Source organism: Anabrus simplex, chromosome 5, assembly GCF_040414725.1.
Source record: "Anabrus simplex isolate iqAnaSimp1 chromosome 5, ASM4041472v1, whole genome shotgun sequence".
Classification (NCBI taxonomy): domain Eukaryota; kingdom Metazoa; phylum Arthropoda; class Insecta; order Orthoptera; family Tettigoniidae; genus Anabrus; species Anabrus simplex.
This window is the reverse complement of record NC_090269.1, coordinates 45,637,977-45,665,154: the sequence shown is the minus strand read 5'-3', so window position 1 is coordinate 45,665,154 and position 27,178 is coordinate 45,637,977. Positions and strand designations below refer to the sequence as shown.

The following is a 27,178-nucleotide window of genomic DNA, read 5'->3' as shown; positions in this document are numbered from 1 at the left end:
ATTCTGTCTATAATGTAGGGTGAGAATTACTCATGCTTTTCAAGGTTCCATTTGATTGATTCCTCATATCATTAGTGTATTACTTGTGAGTGCTATTTTGGATTTTTCGTGTGGGTGAAGCTTTAGACGCAGTGTGCTTGTAAGATTGGAAGTTTCCCGTATGACAACAGGCTACTCTAGCAAAAAGGGGTTGTTATGTGATATAGTGAAGTGCAGTGTTTTGTGTTGTTCTACTTGCCAGCGCAAGCATCAATTATTGAACTGACATTTTTCATTTATACTATTGTGTTTACATGAGTAAGAGAGTATTGACTGGGTGAAATGTCGTAGACACAGCCCATAAGCATCAGCAAGCAAGCACAAGCAAGCAAGCAACTTCACGAACAGAACAGAACAGAACAGAAAGAAAGAAAGATACAATGTACTGTAGACGATGAATTGAATGAATTGCTGTTGTCTGTTAAGGGCTATTACATGTAGTTGAAGTTGCGGATTTGGGCGTAAAGTTACCGAAGATTGCTTTAGTGAAATGAAATGTTGTAAATGACTTTAACGCTTAGTGGTACGGTGTTTGATAGGGTCAGTGTCTTTCAGCAATTCTGTTTATCGTGAGTGCTCCATAACCAATAAACAATGCAACGCGAAGAGAAACAACTTGACGCAGCTCTAGAAGCAATTATTATGCGTGTTAATGATCTCAAGAACTCAATCGGTTCAATGCTTTTTAAATTGGAACATGAATATGAAACGCTTAACTGGCCAACTTTCCTGGACAACTTCGCTTTAATGTCGGGGCATGTGAGTTAATATCTGATTTCGTTCTGATGACAGATTTATATTTATATTTTATTGTCCGCAGTCCCGTTTTCCTTGCCAAGAAGTGTTATTTTATGGGCTGTCATGATGTGACTCAAAGTTACACTGTCACTGGTAACCCTCTTCAGTACTACCTAGTTGTTGGCGCTGATGTCTTGTTTAGACCTGTCTGAAATCCTTTGGTTTTCCTTGAGGCCGTTTGTCTTTTATATAACACTCGGCATGGTAAAAATACGGACCGTGCACATCAACCTTAATAGCATTATTAGGAAGTAGAAGTTATGTAAATCTTGGAATTCGTTTTAGAGGGGAGACGTGTTTATTGCAGTGTCCTAGAACCCACCACTCCTACTCCAGAAATACATTTACTTTTATTTAACCTAATAAAGAACAGCACTCGCCGTTGTCCATTGCTGCAGTAGCTGCTTGAATTGCTATTTGCCAGTGTACAGTAAACAAAAGGCAGTCACTCCATGTGGAGCCGAAGCGCCAGTATTAGTGAGCATGGTCTGTAGTATTGATGGTGCTGTCAAATCCCAGAACTTTACCAGCTTTCATTTCTTTCAGAGCTAGTGTTACTTTTCTGCAGTGAATGGTTTAGAGCAGTCTCTTAATTTTGGAATTTCCTTCAATTACTTTTTTTTTTTTAGTCACGTGTGCAGTTTTGCGTAGTTCGGAATTTAGTGACTATATTGGCTGCTATTTGGTTGGAGGTTACAGTCCTCCTAGCGCGATCTGCTGGGTTACCACCTGCAAGCTTTTCTGCTGGACGTGTAGAAGCCTAGAGATTCAATTGTCTCTGTCCATTTTACACATCTTACTGCATCAAATTTGTGGAGAAATGTTTTGTGTTCATTGTTTTTGCAAAATTCCTTATGCAGTTTCTGACATTCTTCTGTCCAGCTGGGTACGTGTTCCTTACGTTCTTATTACAGCTCCAACAAACCGCTTAACGTTTGAACTTACAGGAGGAATCTACTTTCAGCACTTGTCCAGTTTTCATAGAAGGAAGTCCATTTAGCCCTTCTGAAGTTCCATTGAGATTGGAATCTTATTGCAGGAATGATTTTGCCTATAAAAAACAAGAACTGGGCGGTGTTGACAATGTGGGAAGACTTCTAAGACTTTTCTTGATATTGAGAGTGGCTGGCCAATAGTGTCGGTTGAAATGAAACAGACATCAGGATTGTGATCCGTTTCCAGGATCCAGAATGAAACTTGCTATAATCTTTAGCATTGAAGACAAGATGAAGAAGATTGTGTTCTTTGGTCCAGTCAACCAGAATCATTCCGTATGCATCACTGTGCCTATATTTCCATAGCTCATGGTGGCAATTAAAACCACAAAGATAGATTTAGGGATGACTGTAAGTGTTCAGTATTTGAGCTGGCCAAAAGTTGCAAGGGGGCTTGTAAACATTCACTATACATTCACTTCGTAGTTACTTCACCAATCCTAGTACCAACCTTAGTTCTTGCTGAAACAAGCCTCGCTTTTAAAAAATATTTGTTTGAACATACGCTGCTACGTCATGAGCCCTGACGTAGTTGGCTCCCGTAGTTCCAAATCAGGTACCTTATATATCCTCTTGAACTCAGCTGAGCTGCTTCTGCTTGTGTTTCCTGAAAGATGACTAGACTGATTTCATTGTCAATTAAGATCTTGTATAGTATTTGACACTTGTATTTGCTGATACCTTCTATTTTAAACTAACAAATCCTTATTCTGAGTTCCAATTTTCTGGACAGATGAGCCTCAGAAAGACCATTATTTTTCTTAATTTTGTGATATGCCAGGAGATTTTACAATAGAAAAGCTTTTATTACTTCTTCCTATTCAATACATACAGAGGGTCCACAAAAATGTAGACACTCTTTGATAGTAATATTAATGGGGGAGGGAGGTTATTTTGTACGTTCAAAGTGACTCCTATTAGCAGCCAAACAACGTTGATGCCACTGAACTGCTGACCGAACTATGGCTGTCAGTGTTGCCAGTGTTATAGCCACAAAGGACACCTTGATGGATTCTCATAGCTCGTTCAGTGTAGCTGGCTTCTGTCAATAAACTTCAATTTTCAAGGTGCCCCAAGAGGTGAAAGGTCTGGAGACCATGGTGGGTACTCGATTGCTCCTCTTCGACCTATCCATCGTCCAGGTAGATTTTCATCCAAGTTGGCTCTGACATGTCTGTGGTAGTGAGGCAGAGTGCCATCTGGTTGTAGGTAAAATCTTTCATTTCCAAACACCTCTCAGATGGCAGGTAAAATCAATGTTTGCAACATATGAAGATACACCTCACCAGTTACGGTACCTTCAAAGAAAAATGGGCACAGTCAAACTGTGCGATGACAGACCACACCACACATTAACACCGAGTAGATTAACGTGTTTGTCGACGTAAACGTGAGAATTTTCAGGAGCCCAGTACACACAGTTGTGGCAGTTTAAAGTACCGTTTAGTTTGAATTGTGTCTTGTCAGACCAGATAACCATCTCTGCAAACCGTTCATCCTCGCGAAGCATACCTTCAAACCACTTGCAGTACTCCATCCTTTGATTCGGGTCGTCCTCGTTCATAGCGTGCAATCTTGGAATGTACAATTTCCACTTTGCATTCTTCAGAATTCGTTGTACGGTTGATTGGCTTACCCCCGTTTCACGTGCACCCTGATTCACAAATTTTTGAGGTGACTAAGTAAAATGTTACAACACAGCAGTGCTGGAAGCTGGATTTGATGTTTTTGGTCAGCCAGACCTTTTCTTATACACATCCTGAACAGTACCGTTGGCTTCAAACAAATTTATCCTGAATACGATAAATTGTAAATTACCATTACGCAATTGCCATCGTACCTCCTGCATGTTTTTGTACTTCCAGTACCACTTCAGTACGGCCTTGCATTGCTCAAATGACAGTCTTACTTCATTCATTGCTGCACTGTCTTCTACTGGAAAATGTGCACCAAGATTGTCATGCTATTCACGTGACCTTCATGATCTATTGAGAAAACAATGGACTATGCTACCGCGCAAGAATTGCAACGATATGTCATTTTATTCCAAAGATATTAACTATCAAAGTGTGTCTGTATTTTTCTGGACCCCTGGATAACACATTATCATATTCTACTTGGCATGTTCTTCTTGGATTTTACATGCTCCTTCACCTTGTTTTTAGTGTTACTTATTCAACATTAATTCATGTAACTTTTTAATATATTTCACTGAAGGTGGCTCAAAGATGAGCTGAAACACACATATATTATCATTATAGACCGTTATGCCTTTCGGCGTTCAGTCTGCAAGCCTCTGTGAATTTACTACACGACGCCACAATCCTTTATTTGCAGCTAGTGCTGTGGCCTCATTTAGTTCTATACCTCTTATCTTTAAATTGTTAGAAACTGAGTCTTGTGTTGGTGCGACGTACAGCCACTAGCCAAAAAAACAAAAACAAAGAAACTGAGTCTAACCATCGTCGTCTTTCTTGGTCTCTCTCTACTTCTCTTACCCTCCATAACAGAGCCCATTATTCTTCTAGGTAACCTATCCTCCTCCATACGCCTCACATGACACCAAAGCCGGTTTATTCGTACAGCTTCATCCATAGAATTCATTCCTTACTTAGCCTTTAACTCCTCATTCTGAGTACCCTCCTGCCATTGTTCCCACCTGTTTGTACCAGCAATCATTCTCGCTACTTTCATGTCCGTTACTGCTAACTTATAAGATATCCTGAGTCCCGTAAAGCAAACTTGGTCTGAAAAAAGACCGATGTAAATATGGTTTTGTCTGGGAGCTGACTTCCTTCTTACAGAATACAGTTAATTGCAACTGCAAGCTCACTGCATTAGTTTTACTACACCTTGATTCAATCTCACTATATTACCTTCCTGGGAGAACACAACCTAAATATTTGAAATTATCTACCTGTTCCAGCTTGTATCACCAATCTGACATTCAGTTCTGTTGAATTTCTTACATACCGACATTAATTTAGTCTTCGAAAGACTAATTTTCATACCATACTCATTGCACCTATTTTCAAGTTGCAAGATATTAGACTGCAGGCTTTCAGCACAATCTGCCATTAAGACCAAGTCGTCAGCATAGGCCAGACTGCTTACTACATTTCCACCTAACTTAATCCCTCCCTGCCACTTTATACCTTTCAGCAGATGATCCATGTAAACTACAAACAGCCTTGTCTAACCCCTGTAAGTATCCTGAACCAAGAACTCATTCTACCATCAATTCTCATTTAATTCCGTAATCCCCCAATATGGTGAACATTTATTTCCTCGGTACCCTGTCATATGCTTTCTCTAGATCTACGAAACATAAACACAGCTCTCTATTCTCCTCATAGCATTTTTCAGTTACCTGGCACATACTGAAAATCAGATCCTGACAGCCACACTAGTTTTCATCAAACTTCTTCTCAACCACTGATTGCACCCTCCCTTCCAAGATGCCAGTAAATACTTTAGACCTTCCCTATCCCATCGTCGCCATAAGACCTATCTGTGTTGGTGTGACGTAATGCAACCTGTAAAACTAATACAAGAAGTACTCACATTGTCCACCATGTGGCTGAATGCTTGCCTGAACATGCTGCCTCATTGCTTGTCAGATATGTTCAAACACTCCATTTTATTCATTGTTGCATTCTGTATTTTCCTTGGTGTATGTGGGTTTCTCTAGTTACACTGTAGTACATAAACAGCTGAGTGCGCGCGGCTGTGAGCTTGCATCCGGGAGATAGTAGGTTCGAATCCCACTATCGGCAGCCCTGAAAATGGTTTTCCGTGGTTTCCCATTTTCACACCAGGCAAATGCTGGGGCTGTACCTTAATTAAGGCCACGGCCGCTTCCTTCCAACTCCTAGGCCTTTCCTATCCCATCGTCGCCATAAGACCTATCTGTGTCGGTGCGACGTAAAGCCCCTAGCAAAAAAAACAGCTGAGTGGCTTAGTAAGTGGTACTAAAAGTTGATATACCAATCGTTATGGAACAAGCAAGGGCACCTCGGACAAACTCATAACTCTTGGATCAATTCCGTCCTTATGCTCAAGTGGCTAAGACTACCCAGTCTACTTGTCTATGGCTCCTAAACCATGAGATTGAAAAGATTCTTCCTCGCACTGTGTGTAAGTCAGCACACTGCTTCACAGAAATTTACTGAGCACGCTGTTATGTATTTTATTAAAGTTTAGATTGTAGATCCTTGGGAATAATTTATAGGCTAGAAGGAATATTTCAAAATTTTTCTAAATATGAAAGGAAATCTCTACTGAAGTCACAAGCAACTAAAGTAGTTTTAGAGTTGGACAAGGCCGTAATCTTTTACTGTCCTTGTTCATAGTTTATGTGGATCACATGCTCAAAGGTATAAAATGGCTGGGAAGGGTTCATTTGGTCGGGAATGTAATAAAACTATGGTGATTTAGGAAAATAATAATGATGGTAATGAAATTATGGGTACACTCGAGAAAGTGAAGAGGATGGTTAGTTAACTACAGTGACAGAAAGCAGCAGGAATAAATGAGATTAGACCTGAAATAGTGAAATATAGTGGACAGATAGGGATGAAGTGGTTCATAAATACTTGCTCTCTCACTACCCTACATTCACCACAGTCACGTATATGTAGAATGATTTTCCTTTTACTTCTCGCCGTGGCCTTCTTATGGAGGAAGTGCTCGGGCGGTCCACAAGGCTGCTAACCTGTCTACTTAGGAACTAAGATAAAATTCGTAATGTGAATTAGTACTTTTTCCTTGCTGTGCGTTAAAACTGAGATTGGCTTAGGGTGATAACAGCACATTCTATTTAACAAGAGCTCATTTTCCTTAAACGCGAAGGTGTACAAATTCTTTAGGGCTGCTGCAGCCTCGTCTCCTCCACTAAATCAAGGTAAGTTTCATATAACATTATTGCTGTTCTGTATTCCACATTGTTTTTGTTTACATGTTCTATTTATTTGTGCTTTTATTCTGCCTGGGTTGGTAACGGAATCTAATTATCATAATTGATGTCACATCCCATTTTACATTGGCCAATAGGAATGCAGGTAGCTACTTCAGCAATGGAGAATGGCATGTACTGCTCTTCATTAGGTTAAAAATGTACTTCTGGGGGTGGGATGGTCGGTTGCTGGACATCGCAATGAACACACTTCTCCTCTGCAAGGAATTCTGAGTAAGATTTCTGTAAATTCTACTTCCTTATAATGTTACAAACCTTGGCTATTGAGATGTCAGTTTTTACCGCTGAATATGGAATAGACAGTTATATACATTTCATTAATCTAAAGAGAAGTGGTATTATAAATAGCAGTTGTTGTTTTTGAGCAGCCTAATACCTAGGTTATCAGCTCACATATGATAAGAATATCATAATAAAAGATGTTAATGGCATCATGTGGCGTCCAGCAGGTCGTTCTAGTTTGACACACATGGGCGACCTGCACATATGGGGGTGTGGTAATGCCCTTGGGGTAGGGAGGGGCTGAAGCTCAGTGTCGGCGCATCGCTTTCTCCTGATATAGATGTTGATTCCCATGGGAACCTGAAATATTGGTCCCGAATGGTAAATTTATAATACCAATATAAATGGTCCGTTATTGGACATTATAATCCAGCTATCTCATTCCTGGTTGCCAGCGTTTTGCCCCTGTGTGCTAAATTGGGCTCATCAGTTGGTACATAGCACACCCACCAATGTCCAGTAACGGACCATTTATATCGCTTACTCCTATCGAATGAGTCTGCTCAAGGCTCAGTTCCCCATCTCGTGGATTAATCACTGTCAACATTGTCCTGTGCCCTTGCTTCATATGAACACTTGCAGAGAGGTTTGGAATTGAACCCAGGCTTTTGGCATGCAATCTAGTGATTATAAATTGAATACCACCAACGGGACTCGAACCAGACCATAAAGACTCAACACTGTAGCAATCATGACCACCAACCGGGCTGATAAAATATGTTAACCATAAGAAAGGATTGTGAGATCTAGTAGGTTATTACGGGGAATCAAAGGCATTTATGTCAATAGTATTTACAGAGTTACACAAGGCTGTTTAGTCTTTCACCCTTAATGTTCATAGTTTACATGGATCATCTGCTGAAATGACTGAGAGAGGCTCATTTGGGTGGAAATGTAGTACTGTAAACAAATTGATCTACAGTATGTTGACAACTTGGTCACACTGGCCGACTGTGCTGAAAGCTTGCAGTTTAACAGCTTAGAGATTTAAAAAACTGTAGTGAGTATGATTCTATTATATTGCTATACCAAAGAATTAAGACTGTGTTGTTTTTTTTTTGTTGAAATCGTCTATTGTTGGCTTCCTAACACCTACTGTAAAGCATGGGGTTTACGGTTGTTTTAGTGACAGTAAGGCGGGAGACTTGGCGAGAGTGGAATATCTCTTGAGGAAGGAACAGTACCATCACATTCTGCCAAGCAATGCAGTACCATCTGGAACTCAACTTATTGAATATGGTTTGCTCTGCGGCAGGGCAATGGCCTGAAACAAACATCAGAGCTGTGCCAGAAGTATCTAAAAAACAAAGATCATCAGGAGTTCTCCAAGTAATGACTGATCCTCTTTCACCCGATTTATCACACATGGGATGAACTTGATCATAAGGCAAAGCAGTCTTCTATCAACCTTTGTGAAGATCTCTGGCAATATCTTTTGCAAGATGTTGGATAATGCTCTCTCACACTCAGAACAATTTAGACTTCATATACCAGTAGTAAAAATTCTATGGTATTATAAATTTACTCATTCAGGACAAATATTTCAGGTTCCCTATGGAAATCAACATCTATATCATCTGATGGCCAAGCAGGCATCAGTTTTTGGTAATGAGACAAAGTCTCTCATAGTGCATTGGCACTGCCGGTGGCTCCAAGTAGCCTACACAGTGGCCTCCTCGGTATGCACTAGCCATGTGTCTTGGTAGGTGTGCTAGGTACCAACTGATGAGCCCAACCTAGCACACAGGGGCGAAACGCTGGCAACCAGGAATGAGTTAGCTGGAAAATTTATAATGTCCAATAACAGACCATATATATTGGTATTATATTGGTGCAATAGAATACATCCGTGGAACCTGCTGCTAGCTCGGATTGTAAGAGCGGAAAGACAGGCCACAATGCATCAGATCACTCATCAGTTCAGTGCTGGACAACGATGACGCATGAGCAGGCATAATATCCAGAACCATCTCCTTGCCATGGGGTACAGAATCAAGCTCCCCACGAGGGTACCTCTGCTCAACATCTGTCACAAGACATGACGACTGACATTACTTGTTAGTGTTCTTTGATTTAAAAAAAAAAAAATCTTTGTGGCTTCTTTCGCACCCAGCGGCTGCTTTTCAGGGTAGGTTTTCGTGGAGCATATTTTCCCCTGTGATGACATATTTGTCTTCTAAACCAAACGCGATTCCAGTGTAGATGTGCTTAATGTCTTGCTGACAGACATGGCAAAGAAACACCACCATTGGATGCTTGAAGCATGGAAAACGTTTGCCTGGACAGATGAGTCGAGGTACCTGTTGGTTCACACCAGTGGCCGGATACAAGTGTATCGTCAGCCACGAGGCAATAGCTGGCCATGCATGGACAGATTTTTTCGCAGGCCTCGTCTTTGGGGCCAGATCCGACAGGCCGCCTGCCAGGCGTGACCTTCAGAGACCCGGCCTGCTGCTTGCCATCAACTGTGACACCAAGCCTGTTGTGTTGTGCAACATAATCTGTCAACATTCCAGACCCTCCCGTTAATGGAATGATCCCTTTGTTCTCGGCAGGTCAAGCCTCATCCGCTGGCCTTTCAAACTAGTTTGCCGGTTGGGTCTGCCGTATTAAGAACTGTGCGATGGACATCGAAGCAGACAGTGTCCAGAGGAAAAAAAATTTGCTGTTGCGACTGTTGGAATGTGTATTTTGCTATATATTAAATCATGCAAACAGAAAAATCGATTGAAGTGGATGAAATTATGGATAGGAGAGCTTTAGTCACACGAGTCTGATACATCATCATCATCATCATTTCCCTTTATCCAGCTGTAGCCGGGTAGGGGCAAATATGGTTCCTCTCCACTTTCTTCGGTCTTTCCACCACTCCTCCTCCAACACTGTGTCCCAGTCCAGGTTTCTTTCTATAATGCTGCGTTGGATGGTATCTTTCCATCTCAATCGTGGTCGTTCACGGCCTCTCCTTCCTTGGATTTGCATTTCCATCACCTTTTTTTGCATTCTTTCGTCGTTCATCCGCTTTATGTGCCCAAAACATCTTAGTCGGCTCTTCTCTATTCTATCATTCATTCCACTCCAATTTCTTCCCGGATTTTCTCATTCCTTAATTTGTCTCTTCTACTCTTCTGTATCATACTCCTCAAGAACTTCATTTTGGCTACCTGTATTCGACTCTCATCCTTCTTTGTCGTTGTCTAAGTTTCAGCTCCGTAAGTTGGTATGGGTATGTAATACATCTTGTACATAGTATCCTTTGCTTCCGTTGGCACATCTTTGTCCCATGACATGTTTCTTACACTATGATAGAAACAACTTCCAGCTTGAATCCTTTTACTAATCTCAGCATCCAGTCGAGAATTCTCCATTAATTCACTCCCCAGGTATTTAAACGTTTCCACTACTTCCAGGGGCTTGTCTGCAAGTCTAATCTGACCTTTCCCTTCTTTCTCCCCTCTAGTCATAACACGAGTTTTACTCTTTTCTACACTTATTTTCAATCAACATTCTTCGATCTTACCATTCACCACATTCAACTGTTCTTGAACCTTCCTGTCGTCTTCTCCCCAAATCACAATATCATCTGCAAATAACATCATGTTCATTTCTCTTCCTCCATATGCTGCTTTTGCTGATCTCATGATGTCATCCATTACTATTGTAAACAGGATTGGTGATAGAACACTTCCCTGTCTTGGCCCACTAGTTATTTTGAACCAACTTGTCCTGCCAACTTGTGTTTGCACGCAACTACAACATTCCTTGTAAATTGCCATGATCATTTTTATTAATCCCTGTCCAATTCCTTTTTGCACCAGACTGTCCCAAACTTTAGTCCTGGGGACACTGTCATATGCCTTTTCAATGTCGATGAATGTCATCACCATATCATTCCCGTACTCCCAATGCTTTTCCATTAGTTGTCTCATAATGAAAATGGGCTCTATTGTTGACCTTCCACTTCTGACCCCAAACTGATTTTCCTGTATCTGATTCTCAACCCTCAACCTTATTCTACTTTCCAGTATCCTTTCCATTATCTTAGCAACATGGGATATTAGAGTAATTCCCCTGTAGTTCTTCAAAACTTTCTTATCACCTTTCTTGAAAATTGGGATGATTATTCCTTTTTGCCAATCCTCAGGGACCTCCTTATTCTCCCAGACATTCCTAAGAACCCGATATGTCCACTGCAGGCCTACAGCTCCAGCTGCCTTTATCATCTCCACTGAAATTTCATCTATTCCAGCAGTTTTTCCATTCTTCATCTTTCTTACTGCCATTTCAATTTCATTCATTGTAATTTCTTTATCCATTTCTTCATCAACTAATTGCCTTTCCTGGTCGTCCATTGAATGACTCATCAGTTCTTACGTTCAGTAACTTCTGAAAATACTCTCTCCATTTATTCCTTATTTCTTCTGGCTTTGTTAATATTATGCCATCTTAATCCTTCACAAATCTGGTGTTTACTTGATCTTTCCTTTTGTTTCTCAAGATACCATACAGTAATTTCTTGCTGCCTTGCAAATTATCTCTCAATTTCTGTGTGAATAAGGCCCAGCTTTTCCTCTTTTCTTCCTCCACTTCTTTCTTGGCCAAATTCTTTGCCTCCACATATTTTCTTCTACTTTCTTCAGTCTTAGATGTTTTCCATGCTTTCCATGCCATTTTCTTTTCCTTCACTTTAATCTTTACCCTATCATTCCACCAGTGTGTTTCTTTGTCTTTCACATTTCCTGATGTTGTACCACATACCTTTTCTGCACATCCAACCAGTGCGCCCTTAAATCTTTTCCATTCTTCTTCAACATTCCCCACCTTTGTCCTGGGTACCAAGGGTATTATTTCCCTTTGAAATTCTTCTTGTATGCTTTTCTCCTTCAACTTCCATACTTTAATTCTTTTCTCTCTTCTTAATTGGGGTTTTTCAATCTTTCCAACTTTCAATTTTCCTATCACAACTCTATGATCTCCACCAAAGGCTTCTTCAGGCATGGCTGTTACATCTACAAAGTTCTTCTGGTGTTCTTTCTCTATGATTATATAATCAATCATGGTCTTTGTTCATCTGTCTCCCCAACCATACCTTGTAATCTTCTGACTGTTCTTCTTCCTAAACCAGGTGTTTCCAACAATCATTTGATTCCTCACGTAAAAATCCACCAACAACTTGCCTTCTGGATTTACATTTCCATATCCAAAGGGCCCTACAACATCTTCCTTTCCTTGTCTTTCCATTCCAACTTGTGCATTTAGATCTCCCATCAATAGTACTTCCTTATCTTCTACCTGTCTCTCCACTTCCTCTAAGAAGTCCTCTAGATGTTCATCTATGCAACCAGTTTGTGGGGCATGCAACTGAAATAGATCTTTCACGCCATTTTCAAACTGGAGTCTCATCATCAACATCATCATCATCCTATCGCTGACGTACTTTGTATATTCCACATATTCTTGGATTTCTCTTCTAAGTATGATGGCCACTCCATTTTTTGCTTCAGGTCCTCCGCTGTAATACAGCCTGTATCCTTCTCTCAGAGGGATCTCCCCTGTACCCCTCTTCTTGGTCTCGCACAGTCCATGGCTATATCTTTTTCTATCATGAAGTCAACCAGTTCTTCTGTCTTTCCCGTCAGTGTCAGTACATTTACTGTTGCAATTTTGATATAGTTTGGTGCTGATTGCCCATTTTTCACAGTTCCCCCAGTACCTGAAGAGCTGCGCGTCGCTTTTAGCAGGGGACGCCCTAACCTTTTCTGAGGCACCATATTTGCTTTGTCCATATAGGCTATTGTTACAATGGGCTCGCCACACCCAAAGGCATTTTATACCTACTGCCAGGTTCAAAATTCGGCCGCCCCTAACATGGAGACAGACGAAATCGAAACAGACTTTCAATGTATTAGGTCGTGTTACGTACATGTAGTACGTGTTGAAGAGATGTTAAGTACAGAACAAAAATGGCCAGCCGGACACCAGTGGGATCCAAACCCACAACCTCCCGATTTCGCGTCGGTTGCTCTACCAATTGAGCTATGGTGGCCTAGGCCATCTTTGTTCTGTTTGAAAGGATCTGAGCTACAGGTCTGGCACTGCTGCTAGCACACTGTAGAATTGAATTGAATTTTGCAATTGATTTGCAAGGAAGTGGCCGTGGTCTTAATTAAGGCACAGCCCCAGCATTTGACTTTCCTATCCTATCATCGCTATAAGACCTATCTGTGTCGGTGCAACGTAAAGCAACTAGCAACAAAATGGTAAGCATGAATGGATTTTTCTCGTTATTACGTTAAATGTTTGATCTGTCTCAGTCTCATCCTTGGCTTTAACAATATGAAAGTGACTGAGGTACGAGCGATGCTAGTAATACCATTCCTTATGCAGCCAGTCCCTGTTATGAATGGTATGAAAATATCACTCATAGGGTCAGCTGGTGCGTGCATTTCAGTGGGCTTGGCAGCCTGATATGGAGCAACTTCTGGCTCAGTGGGAAAGCAACCTCACTCCTCATTTCCCTAGTATGCTTCTTCAGTGATGTCTAGGCTATCTATGACAGCTGTTGGCATAGCTGTGGAGGATCAAACCAGCCTTCGGGCTGAATACCAAACATACACAACAGATAAGTAATGCCTTGTTTACCGGGATGTTAGCCGTGCAGTTAGGGGCACGCAGCTGTGAGCTTGCACTGGGAGATAGTGAGTTTGAATCCCACTGTTAGCAGCCCTGAAGGTGGTTTTCCATGGTTTCCCATTTTCACACCAGGCAGGACCTGTACCTTAATTAAGGCCACGGCTGCTTCCTTCCAACTCCTAGCCCTTCCCTATCCCATTGTCGCTATAAGACCTATCTGTGTCGAAGTGATGTAAAGCCACTAGCAAAAAAAAAAAGACTTGTTTTGCGTAGCTATTACTGGAGAACAGTCTTGTTGAAAGCGTATTTACTGTGGATATTGTAGCTTCTAAACTGAAGAAGGAGGAAAGGAGGATACTGAAAAACGCTTTACTGCAACACCTCATGTTTTAATTGTCAGAGACACGGCCGCTCTTTGTACATTTCAATAAATTTCTCTAGCAGTGCCTATGTCTACTCCATGCTTTCCTTACAAGAGGCTTGATCTGTGAGGCGAGGTCTTTCCGTTGAGGAGCTGACAACAGTTCTCGCCTGTAGCAGATAACGCCTTGAACTGATCTCACACACTAACGAGCAGTCCTAAACTGTCGGAACGCGTCACAAAAGGCCTCGTCTGTAACAATTCCTTTCCGTGTATGGCCAGCTAATGGATGCGTCTTGCCAGCAAGGGTACATTTCAGGCCGGTGGAGGTGGTGTGGACTGTTCACATGGGATGAAATAGGATCCCTGTTACATCTGACTAGTAATGTGTTTCTTATGATTACTGCACTAATGGTGGTGTTCTGATAATGTTCCTCACCGGCAAACTTTACAGGAACCTGCTGGCAGATCATGTTCTCTCCTTTGCTTCTCTCCAACACCCTTCAGGTGACTTGTACCTACAGCACGACTTTTGTTTGTGCATATCGCTGTTATAATTCCTCATATGGACTGTCTGATTGCCTCATGACATAAGTGATTTAGCTAGCTTGTAAGAGTTTTGTATTATGTAAAATATAATTCATTCCTCATAAAATTTACAACTCGGGTCATTTACAACCCCTATAAAATCACCCTTGCACCACCAAGGTATTTTTAATAGTTCTGGAACAACTTTTTTATTTGGTAATATATATATACATATTGCTAGTTGCTTTACGTCGCACCGAAACAGATAGGTCTTATGGCGACGATGGAACAGGAAAGGGCTAGGAGTGGGAAGGAAGCGGCCGTGGTCTTAATTAAGGTACAGCCCCAGCATTTGCCTGGTGTGAAAATGGGAAACCACGAGAAAACCATTTTCAGGGTTGCTGACAGTGGGGTTCGAACCTACTATCTCCCAAAATCCTGGATACTGGCCGCACTTAAGCAACTGCAGCTATCGAGCTCGGTATGAACATATTGAAGAGAAAAAAACAAACATGTATACTAATGATGTGCAAATGAAAGTGTTGGATAAAAGCAAATTAATATGCCAAATGTGGAATAACATCAAATTTCTGTATATGAAACAGAAGACAGCACTACTGCCCAGTGTATCATATATGGTACAGCCTTTAGCTCAGAAGTTACATGCTGAATAAACAAATTAAAGCTTTTCCAGGCTCTGCATAAACACATTAACAGATACTGAAAGTTACAAGTGATATTCAAAGAAATAAAATCCACGATAAGAGGAATGTGTCATATTTGTGAGATGCTGCATATGTGATGCACACCATTAAACTGCTGCTGGTGTCCACTACAGAAGACACACTCTCTCCTTCTTTCACACAGAAGATTGTTTGACCACATACGTATACTGTAAGTTATAGACCAAACAGTCATACAACAAAGGAAAGTTCTTATCCTCCAATTATTTGTGTTCTTTGTTCACCTAGAAAACCAATCAACAATTGGAAAAAACACCTTAGTACATTAGAACAGTTCTTAAGAATACATGTTTAATCAGGAGTCACCAGATCTTGTAGAAATATGCAACAGCATCATTTAAGTTCTCTCAAAAAAGGAAATAAATAAATTGTGCTTCCTTCTTACAGTTTCTAGACACCAGAAAGTGGTAAAAAGTAATTCAAGACAATATCCTTTGAATTTGGATAAAAGCTCTCTAATCTAAGATTGGTTTGATACAAGATTTGTGTCTTGAAACATAATGCATGAAATATTGAAAACAACCTCCCAGAAAAGATAAATTTTCGACTACAAATGGAAACATTAATATGACTGTTAATTGGCAAACATAATTTAGACCTGCAGAAATGATTCATTCAGATTAATCCTGATTTGATAAGGAAATAAGATCTGGTAGCAGTTTGGAGTAGCGAGGAAGAAAGTGGGTAACTTACATGCTGTCAAGGGCAATATTTTTGCAACAACACATTCTTATATGATTATGCCACTCATAACGATGGGCATAACTTGTTACCTTTTATGTACAGAAGAACAATAAAAAAATTATTACATCTCTTGGGATGTGAAATATAAGAAAGTCCACTTTGGCTTTGTAAAGTCAACTGGATGTGTTTTGCAACATGGCCCGTAGTTCTCACTCGTGTCAGTTCCTCTCGCTCTACCCTCTCCTCCTCATGACATGCATTTTGATACAGCACTGTGAAATTACAAGCACATGGCACGCTTCCACATAGCACACTGGGTCAGCTGTAGGCTACAAAATTCATCCCTACCATAACAGGAGTGAACGTTTTTGTTTTTCCCCTGAATGAATACACAACGACAATGTCAGAAAATGAACACTCCAAGTTTGGTCAAGCTAACTTTGATGCTAAATGTTTCACACCATTCTGACATGTTACATTATTCATATTCATGAACATCAAGAGAGCAAGTGCTGGTTCTTGTTCAGCGCAGCAATTTTAGCATTTGTGAGGCAGAGATTCGGTGTGGCATTTTGTCTAGGGCTCCTCAGAGATGGATACAGAAGAGGCAGGTGTTGGGAGACACTGGATGTCTACCGGACACTGGTTTTAAGCAAGTGGAGAACATGCAGACAGCCAATTTCCCTTGATGTCCATACATGGTGCTTAAACTATAAGCCGGACTCCATTGCAGAAAAGTTGCCGCCAAAGAGTCTTTCACCTATCAACGAACGGTCGGTAAGTGTTTGTTTGCCAAGCTGGAGTTAAATGGTAATTGGGATCGTATGATCTGATCTTACGAGACTTCTTTAAGTTCAGTGGAAGTTGGGCCGGTTCATGTTTACAGACCCCGAGGAATCCAGTGTGACAAAAGATATACAGCCAGGTGTTCACGCAGTGGGTGGATATCGTCTGATGGGGCTGGAGTGCTTTGGCAGATAGATGACCATCTCGCATCAGACAAATATTTGGATATTCTGTAGAATATTATTGTTCTGAGTGTGAGAGAGCATTATCCAGAGGAGGTAATACAGTTCGTGCAACTCCCCAATCCAATTTCTATAGAACACTTTCCTGCCTTGTCAATACTTTACATATTTTATTATACTTAGAGCTAAGTACTCTCTTCTTCAGTGGTGCCAAAATATCAAAACTAAAACTTTGGACTTGATACTTTTGTACAAATATAGTTATCAACAGAACAATTATATATCAATCTTGAAATTGTTAAAATATTTCTTTGTGTTTCAACTTTTACCTACTTACTATGTCATTTATTACAAAGTTTAAAATAGAAAATTTCAAATCATAAATGAATGAACCTATTAAATTAGTCACTATATGCTAAAATTTAAAATCTGCTCTGCTCTTGGAACTTATGTCCTTATTTACATCTAAAAAAGAAATAAAATATTTCTTTGTGTCTAAACATACATTTACATTGTCATTTAGTAAAAACACTTTAAAATAGAATAATTTTCAATTCATAAAATAAACACCACCTATCAAACTAGTCACCACATGTTGAATTTAAAATATTTGCCACTCTCCTCCTGAAACCTCTCCTTTCCTTCAGTCTGCTATATTTCTGAGACACTTCATACAATCGTGTTTCATGCCCGTATTGACAGATTACACATACGGATAAGAAAGGATTTCCACCTTATCAATACTGATCATTGTAAAGAAAATTTATCTTACAGTACTGGTTTCGACCTATCTGGTCATCATCAGCTGAAAATAGTTTGTACATTTACATATATGTTAGGCAATAATTGGCATTACTCTGTCTAAAGGGAGATGCCGTGAGGAACAACATATCTGAATGTGTCCAAATTGGGCATGCAAAATGTAAAATTGAATATGTGTTGTCATTTGGTACGTGGGTATAAAACTGTCTTCTTTTAAGACTTGGAATTTGACTATGCAACTTATTCTAATGCTTAAATCTAAGTTGTATGTACAAATACAATAAACACATTAAAATATACTGAACACATTAAAGTATATTAAAACAACATGTGGAAAAATACTTCATAGGTTTGAATATGCATGTATTGCGTGTGTCTTCATTTGACTCCTGTGTTAGAGTTTTTATCCATAAGTTGTACATTAATTGGTGCTTGTGATCTAGGTAATGATGTAGGTCTCTTAAAATGTCCTATTATTTGCTTAAAAGATGTCTTCAAGTGTACATACAGTAAAACACTTTCTTTGTTAACAAGATCCAGTCATGTGGATAGAGGTAGATGTGTGTAGCTCTGCTGTAAGTGTAGTTTTGTTCTTTAAGTTAAAAGCAGATGATGTGATCCTGTTCATTCATGAGTTGTTTTATATTAGATTATGGTGGAGGCTCCTTGCTCATCTATACCTGTGTGCTCATGTTATAGTTATCTGTGAAAGATAAATTAATGAAGTGTAAGTAATGAATTGTAAATTGAAGGAATGCCTGAGGGTGTGTGCTGATATGGATGTGTACTTCCTATTGTTGTCGTGGCTGGGTTGCGTTCGATCAGAGCTTGCCGTGTACTACTTCGTGTCTGCTGTTGTGAGGGGACTAAGCGAAGGGGTAGGGAGATTTGCTGTTGTGGGGTAGGGGTGGAGCTGGGCGTGTCGTTCGACGGTTCTATGGCACATGTTATGTTCTATTTATTAATTATTTTACAGTAGTCGTTTTTTAGGACAGGGATGACTTTATTGAAGATAATATTGTTTTTTATGTAATTCCATTTATATTAAAATTGGGATTAGCATATTGATCTAAGGATATATAAAACTCTTCTGTTATAGTGAGGAGGGGGCCCTTGGGATTTATGTTTAGTATTTTCATGTCATTTTCGATGTTTGTGAACCTGTGTTTATGTTCTTCGATGTGCTGGCCTATTGCGGAAAAATAATTATGCTTCATAGCGTTTAAGTGTTCATTAAATCGAATAGTAAAGTTCCTAAAAGGAAAAGAAAGTTCCACCTGATCAATACTTTTTATTTCCTTTTATGACAATTGGTAACTATCAATACGGAAAAATGAAATTTATAAATCAAGATAGTAAAGTACCTTCCGGTTCATACAAATCAGAAACTCCTCCTCTCGATCCTGTCCGACCATGCTAGCCATTTTAACCATCAAGGTCATTGACAGCAAAGAGCAAGAACATGTTTGTTTAATTCAGACTAGTGTTATGTTATTTTAATTTGTGGATACATTTGAAGAATTTGATGGTTCAAATGGCTAGCATGGTCGGATGGGATTGAGAGGAGGAGTTTCTGATTTGTATGAAATGTCTCAGAAATATAACAGACTTAAGGAAAGGAAGAGGTTTCAGGAGGAGAGCCCACAAACCTACTACGCTGGCATAGCAGGGGGAGAGGTGATACTCCCACGTGGCGCGTCCCAGGTGGCGGATAGGGGGATCCTTGCCGGCGGACTTGAAGGAAATAAAATACCTCTTGCGGACCAAACACACTACCTCCTGCAGGTGGGGGACGCACATGTAGAATACACCCGCGTTATCCCCTGCCTGTCGTAAGAGGTGACTAAAACGGGCCCAAGGGACTCTCAACTTGGGAGCGTGGGTTGGCGACCACGGGGCCCTTAGCTGAGTCTTGGCATTGTTTCCACTTACTTGTGCCAGGCTCCTTACTTTCGTCTATCCTGTCCGACCTCCTTTGGTCAACTTTTGTTATTTTCCGACCCAACAGTATTTGAGCATTCGAGGCCTAGGAAGTCTTTCATTTTCACGCCCTTCGTGCCCTTGTCTTTCTTCGTCCGTTACTTCATTTTTCGAAGTGACGGACCCCTTCTTTCTTCTCTCTACCCCCTGTGGGTGGGGGACGCAGACGAAAAATACACCCATGGTATCCCCTGTCTGTCGTGAGAAGCGACTAAAAGGGGCGACCAAGGGATGATTGTCTTAGAACCATGAAACTACTTTTGATTAGTACCATCACGCGGGGAACACCATGGGTCACCTTTACTTGCGAGTAGTGTCACTATATTAGGTACACAATAGGTTTGTGATTTGTAGCAGCAGTGCATGTGGACTGTGGGTTTCCAGTACCCGTGAGTCGTACCCATATGAGCAACACCATGGGTCTAGGCGTAGCCTGTGAGTTGTACCACTATATGAGCGACACCGTGGTTCTGCGTTGCCTGTGATTGATACCCACTATGTGAGGAACACAACGGGAATACCGGCGCCCGTGATTAGTACACCTAGGTGAGGAACCTCGTTGGTTTGCGTTGACTGTGAGTGGCGCCATTGTGTGAGAAACACCATAGGTCTGTGTTACCTGTATGAGGTACAATACTTGTGAGTAGTACCATAATGTTTGGAACATCGTGAGTATACGCTACCTTTGATTAGTACCGCAACTTGAGAAGTACCATGGTTCTCCTTTACTAGCGATAAGTGCCATTATACGGGATCGTTGACATAGATATTGGCCCATTTAGACAAGCAGCTCATCGATTCAGGCAGCAGTCCCTTGGTCAGTAATATTGTTTCTGGGAATGTGAAGCAGTGCGCGTCTTATCCACTGATTGTTTTAAATTCATATTCATCAGTTCATTCCTCATCATCACGTTTTGAATTCTGGTCAGTGGATGATTTTTGTATTTTAAAATTGTAATCTCATTTTGTCTCATTTTGTACCATAGGGGCTGATGACCTAGATGTTAGGCCCCTCTAAACAACAAGCATCATCAGGAGGCTTGATAGGTGTTGTTTATTTTATGAAGTGAAAATTATTCTATTTGAAAGTGTTTTTACTGAATGATAAAATAAATGTAAGTTTAGACACAAAGACATATTTTATTTCTTTTTTAGATGTAAATAAGGACTAACTGATTCAAGAACAGAGCAGATTTTAAATTTTAGCATATACTGTAGTGACTAATTTAATAGGTTTCATTCATTTATGATTGGAAATTTTCTATTTTAAACTTTGTAATAAATGACATAGTAAGTAGGTAAAAGTTGAAACACAAACAAATATTTTAACAATTTCAAGATTGATATATAATTGTTCTGTTAATAACTATATTTGTACAAATGTATCTAGTCCAAAGATTTAGTTTTGATGTTTTAGTACCGCTGAAGAAGAGAGTGGTTAGCTCTCGAAACATGTACGGTAAAAGTCAATACTCCCCAATCCAACGAGCAGTTGCGTCCAGGACTGGTTTTGTGAGCAGGACTCCATTGAACTGCTCTGTTGGGTCCCTCAAACTCCATTGAGCATGTTTGGGCAAGGTGGAAACACCATATAAAATGCACCAGCCTCATCCTCTCCCCGCATTCGCATGATGCTTTATGGGGCATTATGTTCGACACATGGGAGGAGTGACAATCTCACTACACTGAAAAACTGGAGGTAATATGATCCACCTTGTCAGTACTATTTAAAAAAAAACCCTGTTTAATACATATTATTCTTCGTACATGTTTTGAGAAAACATCACTCTCTTCTTTTCACTGAAAAACTATTTATCACAATCACTGAAGAAGAGAATTGTATTTTCTCTAAACATGTACAAATAATATGTAGTAAACCCCTTTTTTTAAATAGTATTTACAAGTGGGGGGATCATATTATCTAACCACACCCATGCGACTGGAGTGGGACATTGATGATGATCATATTATCTCCTGTTTCTCAGTGTAGTGAGATTGTCACTGTAAGTAGTAAATACAGAGCACTGTAGGCCATTAACATGGTCAAGTTTATAGCACGGGAGGAGATCATTCTCGATGAGGAATACTGTAGGAAGCTTGTTCAGTCATTGCCACATCAGCTTCAAATTGTTCAAGCCAATGGATACTGAGCACGGTATTAAGTCATGTCTAAAACAGTCCTTTTTAGGACTAGCATAATTAAAAGCAAAATGCCATGTTTTGCAATGAATAGAAATACGTATTTGGTAGAATCGGTACATTACTTTGCCCTGGCATGTCTTACAACCATTAGCAATTGCAGGCAGAAATACTCATTTTCACCATATTTTAAGTGCATGTTGTCTGGATGATGAATGTTTTTCTTTCTTTTTTCAATTTTTACTGAGGGATTATTCAGGGGTATGTGTGTGATTACGACAAATTGGTACTTCTTTAGCTTACAGCTCTCTCGAAGATGTTGAGCCATGATAAATGTCCACCACTTCGGAGCCTGACAGTACTTCCTTTACGATTGAGCCCAGAGAGAGATGAGGAGCTCATGAGACTTACAGAGAACCGTGTATCTACATTTTCCCATGATCTCGTTCCTGATTATCTTCGCACAAAACCTGAACCAGAAGTGGAGCAGAAGATGTTCCAGATGGAGCATAAAGCAGCTAGTCAGTCGTATGAAACAGCTCAGGTAGGAAATATGCAGACTGAAACCAACTTCATTTCTTTCTTTTAGTTGTGCAATGCCAATTTCCAACTTAATGGTTTACTAGGAGGTGGCATGGTGTTGTATACTTGATTACAAAAATGAACAGCTAAGATATGCCAAGCATATAAGAGATCAATAGCATTAACAGTGTTCTCCCTAGGACCTTTTTAATGGGTACACCGCCCTGCTGATTTTGCAAATGGCCTGGCTAACATAGCCTACATATGTGCGAGTTACATAATAAGTATTAATACGTGTTTGAGTCGTTGGTGCTCCAAATTAAGATGTAAATACTGTAAAACTTTATTTAAATGATAAATCTTCACTATTGTCATCACAACTGTATCAATTACATTGGAGTTCAAATGTTTAGCTTGACTATTGCGTAGTGTTGTGCGCGAGTGGTGTCGGGATTAGCGTGTAATCACATGCGAGCACTCTATTCCGTATGACATCACAAACCCGAGTAACCTAGTGGTAAGCCCCAGTATCACTTTATTATAAAGGAGCAGTAGAATACTAGGAGTTCAGAATATTCTGTTACGACATGTTTCTGATAATGACACGAAAATAGTTAAATTTTGCAGTTAATGTGTACCTGTCTGATATTATTGTTAATGTCCTGGGGGGGAATAAATTAAAATTTTTCATATTCGTTTTTTTCGTGGTAATCCCCGCCCGGCTGTTCATTCCTGCCACCCGGCTGACGAAAATTTCTGGGGAGAGCACTGATTAAAATCACTCAAGGTATAAATTAATTACCTTACATAGGTATCTTCTAGCAATTCCATTCCTTGCTTATACTGGAAAGTCATTCTTTGTTTCTTCAAGTGTCTTTCTTTGTTGTCATGCCAGCCTCGCAGCCCGACTCGTACCGGGAGGCCATGGGTTCATTTCCCAGCCAGACTAGGGATTTTTACCTGATTCTTTGGGCCATCCTACCTATGTGAGAACAACAAAGGAGCTGTCTGACAGTGAGATATTCGGCTCTTGTATAGAAAGCCAGCATTTATGGTCAGGAGGATTTGTCGTGCTGACCATGCGTCGCCTTGTAATCTGGTAGGACTTAAGGCTGATCAGTAGCTTCTTTGTAGTCCAAGGCCCACCAGTTCTGTAGCACCATAAGATTTGTTTGTTTGTTCATGTCATTCATCACATATACAAATCTTCTAACCATTCTATTAACCCACCCTTCTTTCTCACCTTAACAAGTCGTGGTTATGAATGACATTGTTAAGAGACATTGTCCAGAATTATTGTACTCTTCTTGGGTATGTTGCTCTGTAGTTTTGCTTGAGGGTATGTCTGTGTTACTATTCACCTTTTTATGATTATCACTGGTTTTCTTAGGTCTGAACACACAAAGACTGGCATAAATCAACACAACATTGTTAGTAAAGGAAAAATAACGGTAAACGTAAAGACTATCAGAGAAACCAAGCACTGATGGTTATTGTGAACATTGCATAGCTGCAAATGAGGTAATACCTAAGCAAATTTAGGTGTATCATGTTATATTTGTACCAGTGGCTGTCAGTGATTGACAGGTTGAAGTGATTCCTCCTTGCCTTCTCAGATAATGTCAAGCAGCACTGACATGTCAGGTTGGAAGTTATATTGGCCCAACTGTAGGTGAAAATAAAATTGATTTTTATAATGTTGTCATCTGATGATTATAATTTCAGCATATATTCGTTTATTGTGTTTTGAGAATAAAAGCATAAATTCAAGGTATAATTATTTTTAAAAGAGGCCAATAACTACTATAGTAACTTCCTTAAATTTTATCAGTCAGTCAGTTGGTAACTGTCATTAAGATGAAAAGGGGTATGTTAGGAAGAAAGAGGGATTTCTACCTACTCTTAAATTACTTTTCTCTTCTAATTTTTACATTATTTTAATATTCTGGTTTTTGATTACTGAACAGAAGCAGATTGCAGCATACACCAAAGTGGTAAACCATGTTTGGGATATTGTGAGCAAATCTCGAGAAGAATGGGAGAGTGAGTCTGGAGCAAGGTCAGGGACAAATCAGACATCTTCAGTGGCAGACACCCATGCTCTAGTGGCAGCTGTTGGCATGGGCAAAGGGCTAAAGGTAAGGTCAGCTAACATGTTGTTTCTCTTAATTTTGAATGATCACCTATATGTTAGAGTTCCTGAAAAATCTTTAACTTTATATTAAATATTTCTGCCTACTTCTTATTAGGCAATGGTTGCTCAGCCAGTGCAATCAGGTCCCCAAAGTATGATGGTGGCCCCTGGTGGCAGACCTGGAGGAGGGCCACAACAGCCTGGAGCACCAATGAATCCTAATCAACCTGGTCCAAGTATGTATTCTTTCTTGTAGTGTAATATTACATTTTTTTAAATACCGAAACCCTCTTATGTTTTTTTTTTAGCTTGTGCATTTGAGTCTTATGTAGACGTGGTAAATATTGTGTAAAAATGAGCTGAGTTACTCAACTCTGGCATGAGTTCCATAAGCAAGCTAGTCTACCACGTGTGCTTTTAATGTTAGAGATGATTATGCTACCTTTGGGCTTCTTGAAGTAAGGTTTTGTACAAACAGCGTCTCAGTGGTTTGAATCATTCCAAATATGCTGATATTTTTTTTTATTCACAACAAAAAATCAAGTCGTCATAAATATCAATTGATCAATCAGTGTTTTGCTGTTGTGAAAATGTATGACAAAGAATGTATTTGTACGTGATAAGTAGTAGAATTAGATATACCAGCAAAAATTAATAAATTCACAAAAACTACAGGAATAATAAACAGCATCATGAAACCATCACTTGTTCAGAAACATATTCAATTGCGCCTTTATAATACCCTAGCTAAACCAACACTTTGCTATGGATGTGAGGCATGGACGTCAAGATCTCAAGACTTGTCTCGAATTACAGCACGAGAAATGACATTCATGCGTCGTACAGCAGGGTATACAAAATGGGACCATAAAAGGAATGAAGAGGTGCTAAAAGAACTGAAAGTACAACCGATAACTGACTACATCTACAGTTATCAGGAAAGCTGGAAACGTCATATACAAAGGATGGAGCCTGGTAGATTGCCAGAAGAGATTCTTCGATACCAACCCAGAGGAAAAAGATCAGTAGGATGTCCGATGATGACATGTAGGGAAAATGCAAGACTGTAACAGGACACATGGCCCAATACTTGGAAAGAAGAAGAAGATAATGATGATGATGAAGTAGTAATGAAATTCTTATTAGTACCGGTAGTGAAAGTGACGAAAGTTCTCTGTTAGCCTGTTGCACATGTTGCCGCCTGATTTTTTTAAATACTAAAAGTAAAGTGCGTAGAAGTTGTACGAATGTTGAAATTCGCATCTTTGACAAATATCGCCAAGGTCCAAACCAATGTGGGTGTTGCTGAAGTGTTGTCACATTCAGGATAACAGCCAAAGTTATTCTCTTGCACAAGGGCAACTTCCAAATAATTCATGGTCAAAGAGTGTGATCAGAAAACAATGTTTAATAATCCACTGACAGGTCTGATATATAAGGCTTTTACTAATTGTTCAACATCACTTGTTTTTGGAAGAGTGTAACCTGCAATAATACGTTGCTACTTTTATGGGTCCTAATGCATATGTTCTCATATTTGGTATCTCAAGTTTTTCACACCTTTTAATACACTGTTATTCTCACACCTTTAACTACTGTACTCTCTCTCTACTCTCATCTTCATAAATGGCAGATACAGTTTTCACTGTCTGTATCCGTACATGCAAAACGTACGGTGCACACATGTTGAAAAAAACAAAGTGTTCCTATATCCCTGTTGGATACATAGTTTTTATTTATGTATTTAATAGTACGTTTTCTTGTTTAACACATTGTTTTTTCTTGCCCCCTGCAGAAACGTCTTAACAAGATTTTACTGTACTTTCATTTTGGTGATCATATTGATGTCATATGGTTGTGAAATGTTATTTTCATTTTAACCCCACCCCCACATGACGCAATAGCTCCAAAGGGCCATAACCTACCAAGTGACTGCTGCTCAACCTGAAGGCCTGCAGATTAGGAAGTGTCATGTGGTCAGTACGACAAATCCTCTCGGCTTTTTAACCCGGGTTATTTTCATTTTACCGTGGCTTAAAGTGAGTGTTCTCTAAATTGACAGTGCATAAAGCAGTACAGTTATTTGTTGGGCACTGTGTAGATGGTTTCAGGCTGCAAAAGCTCAATGTTGCAGGAACAAATTCTGGCACACTCAGTGAACATTTAAGAATACCATACCTAAATATGGAAGTCTGGGCTAGTAGATTTACAGGTACATTCAAGGATCTATTTTTAGGCCAAAATGATGGTATATTTTAAAAACCAAGAGCAGTTGAGAGATTATTCAATATAGATTATTCTCTTTACTGGATCTTTCAATTTTAAATATAATTTTAAGTTCATTTTAATTTGTTCTTTTGGTTTTTTCAGTGGGTCCCATGGGAAAGGCACCAAGTACTATCAAGACCAACATCAAGGCAGCAACTCAGATACATCCATATGCCAGATAGTGAATGATACTTCACAAGTGTTCACAGAATTTGCTGGATATGTAATAAATGTATTTTTGTATATTGTAATATATGTAGTCAATGCAAAACTGTCAATAACATATAAAAAATAATGAAGATAATTTCTAAAACACATGTTATCAGAATCTGAGAGAAAACCTTGGTAATAAATGTGACTAAAATGA

The 27,178-nt window shown here is 39.7% G+C and overlaps 1 protein-coding gene across 2 annotated transcripts; it reads left to right on the top strand.

Moving 5' to 3' along the window:
• Nucleotides 1–27,178, top strand: MED8 (mediator complex subunit 8). 2 transcript variants are annotated; one of them, XM_067146871.2, is made up of 5 exons: nucleotides 1–798; nucleotides 22,186–22,431; nucleotides 24,377–24,547; nucleotides 24,659–24,779; nucleotides 26,914–27,178. In XM_067146871.2, the coding sequence occupies exons 1-5, from the start codon at nucleotides 634–636 to the stop codon at nucleotides 26,991–26,993; spliced, it is 783 nt and encodes a 260-aa protein (XP_067002972.1). In that variant the 5' UTR covers nucleotides 1–633; the 3' UTR covers nucleotides 26,994–27,178. The 2 variants fall into 2 exon arrangements, with proteins under 2 accessions (XP_067002972.1, XP_068084116.1); XM_068228015.1 differs by lacking the exon at nucleotides 1–798 and adding an exon at nucleotides 16,048–16,815.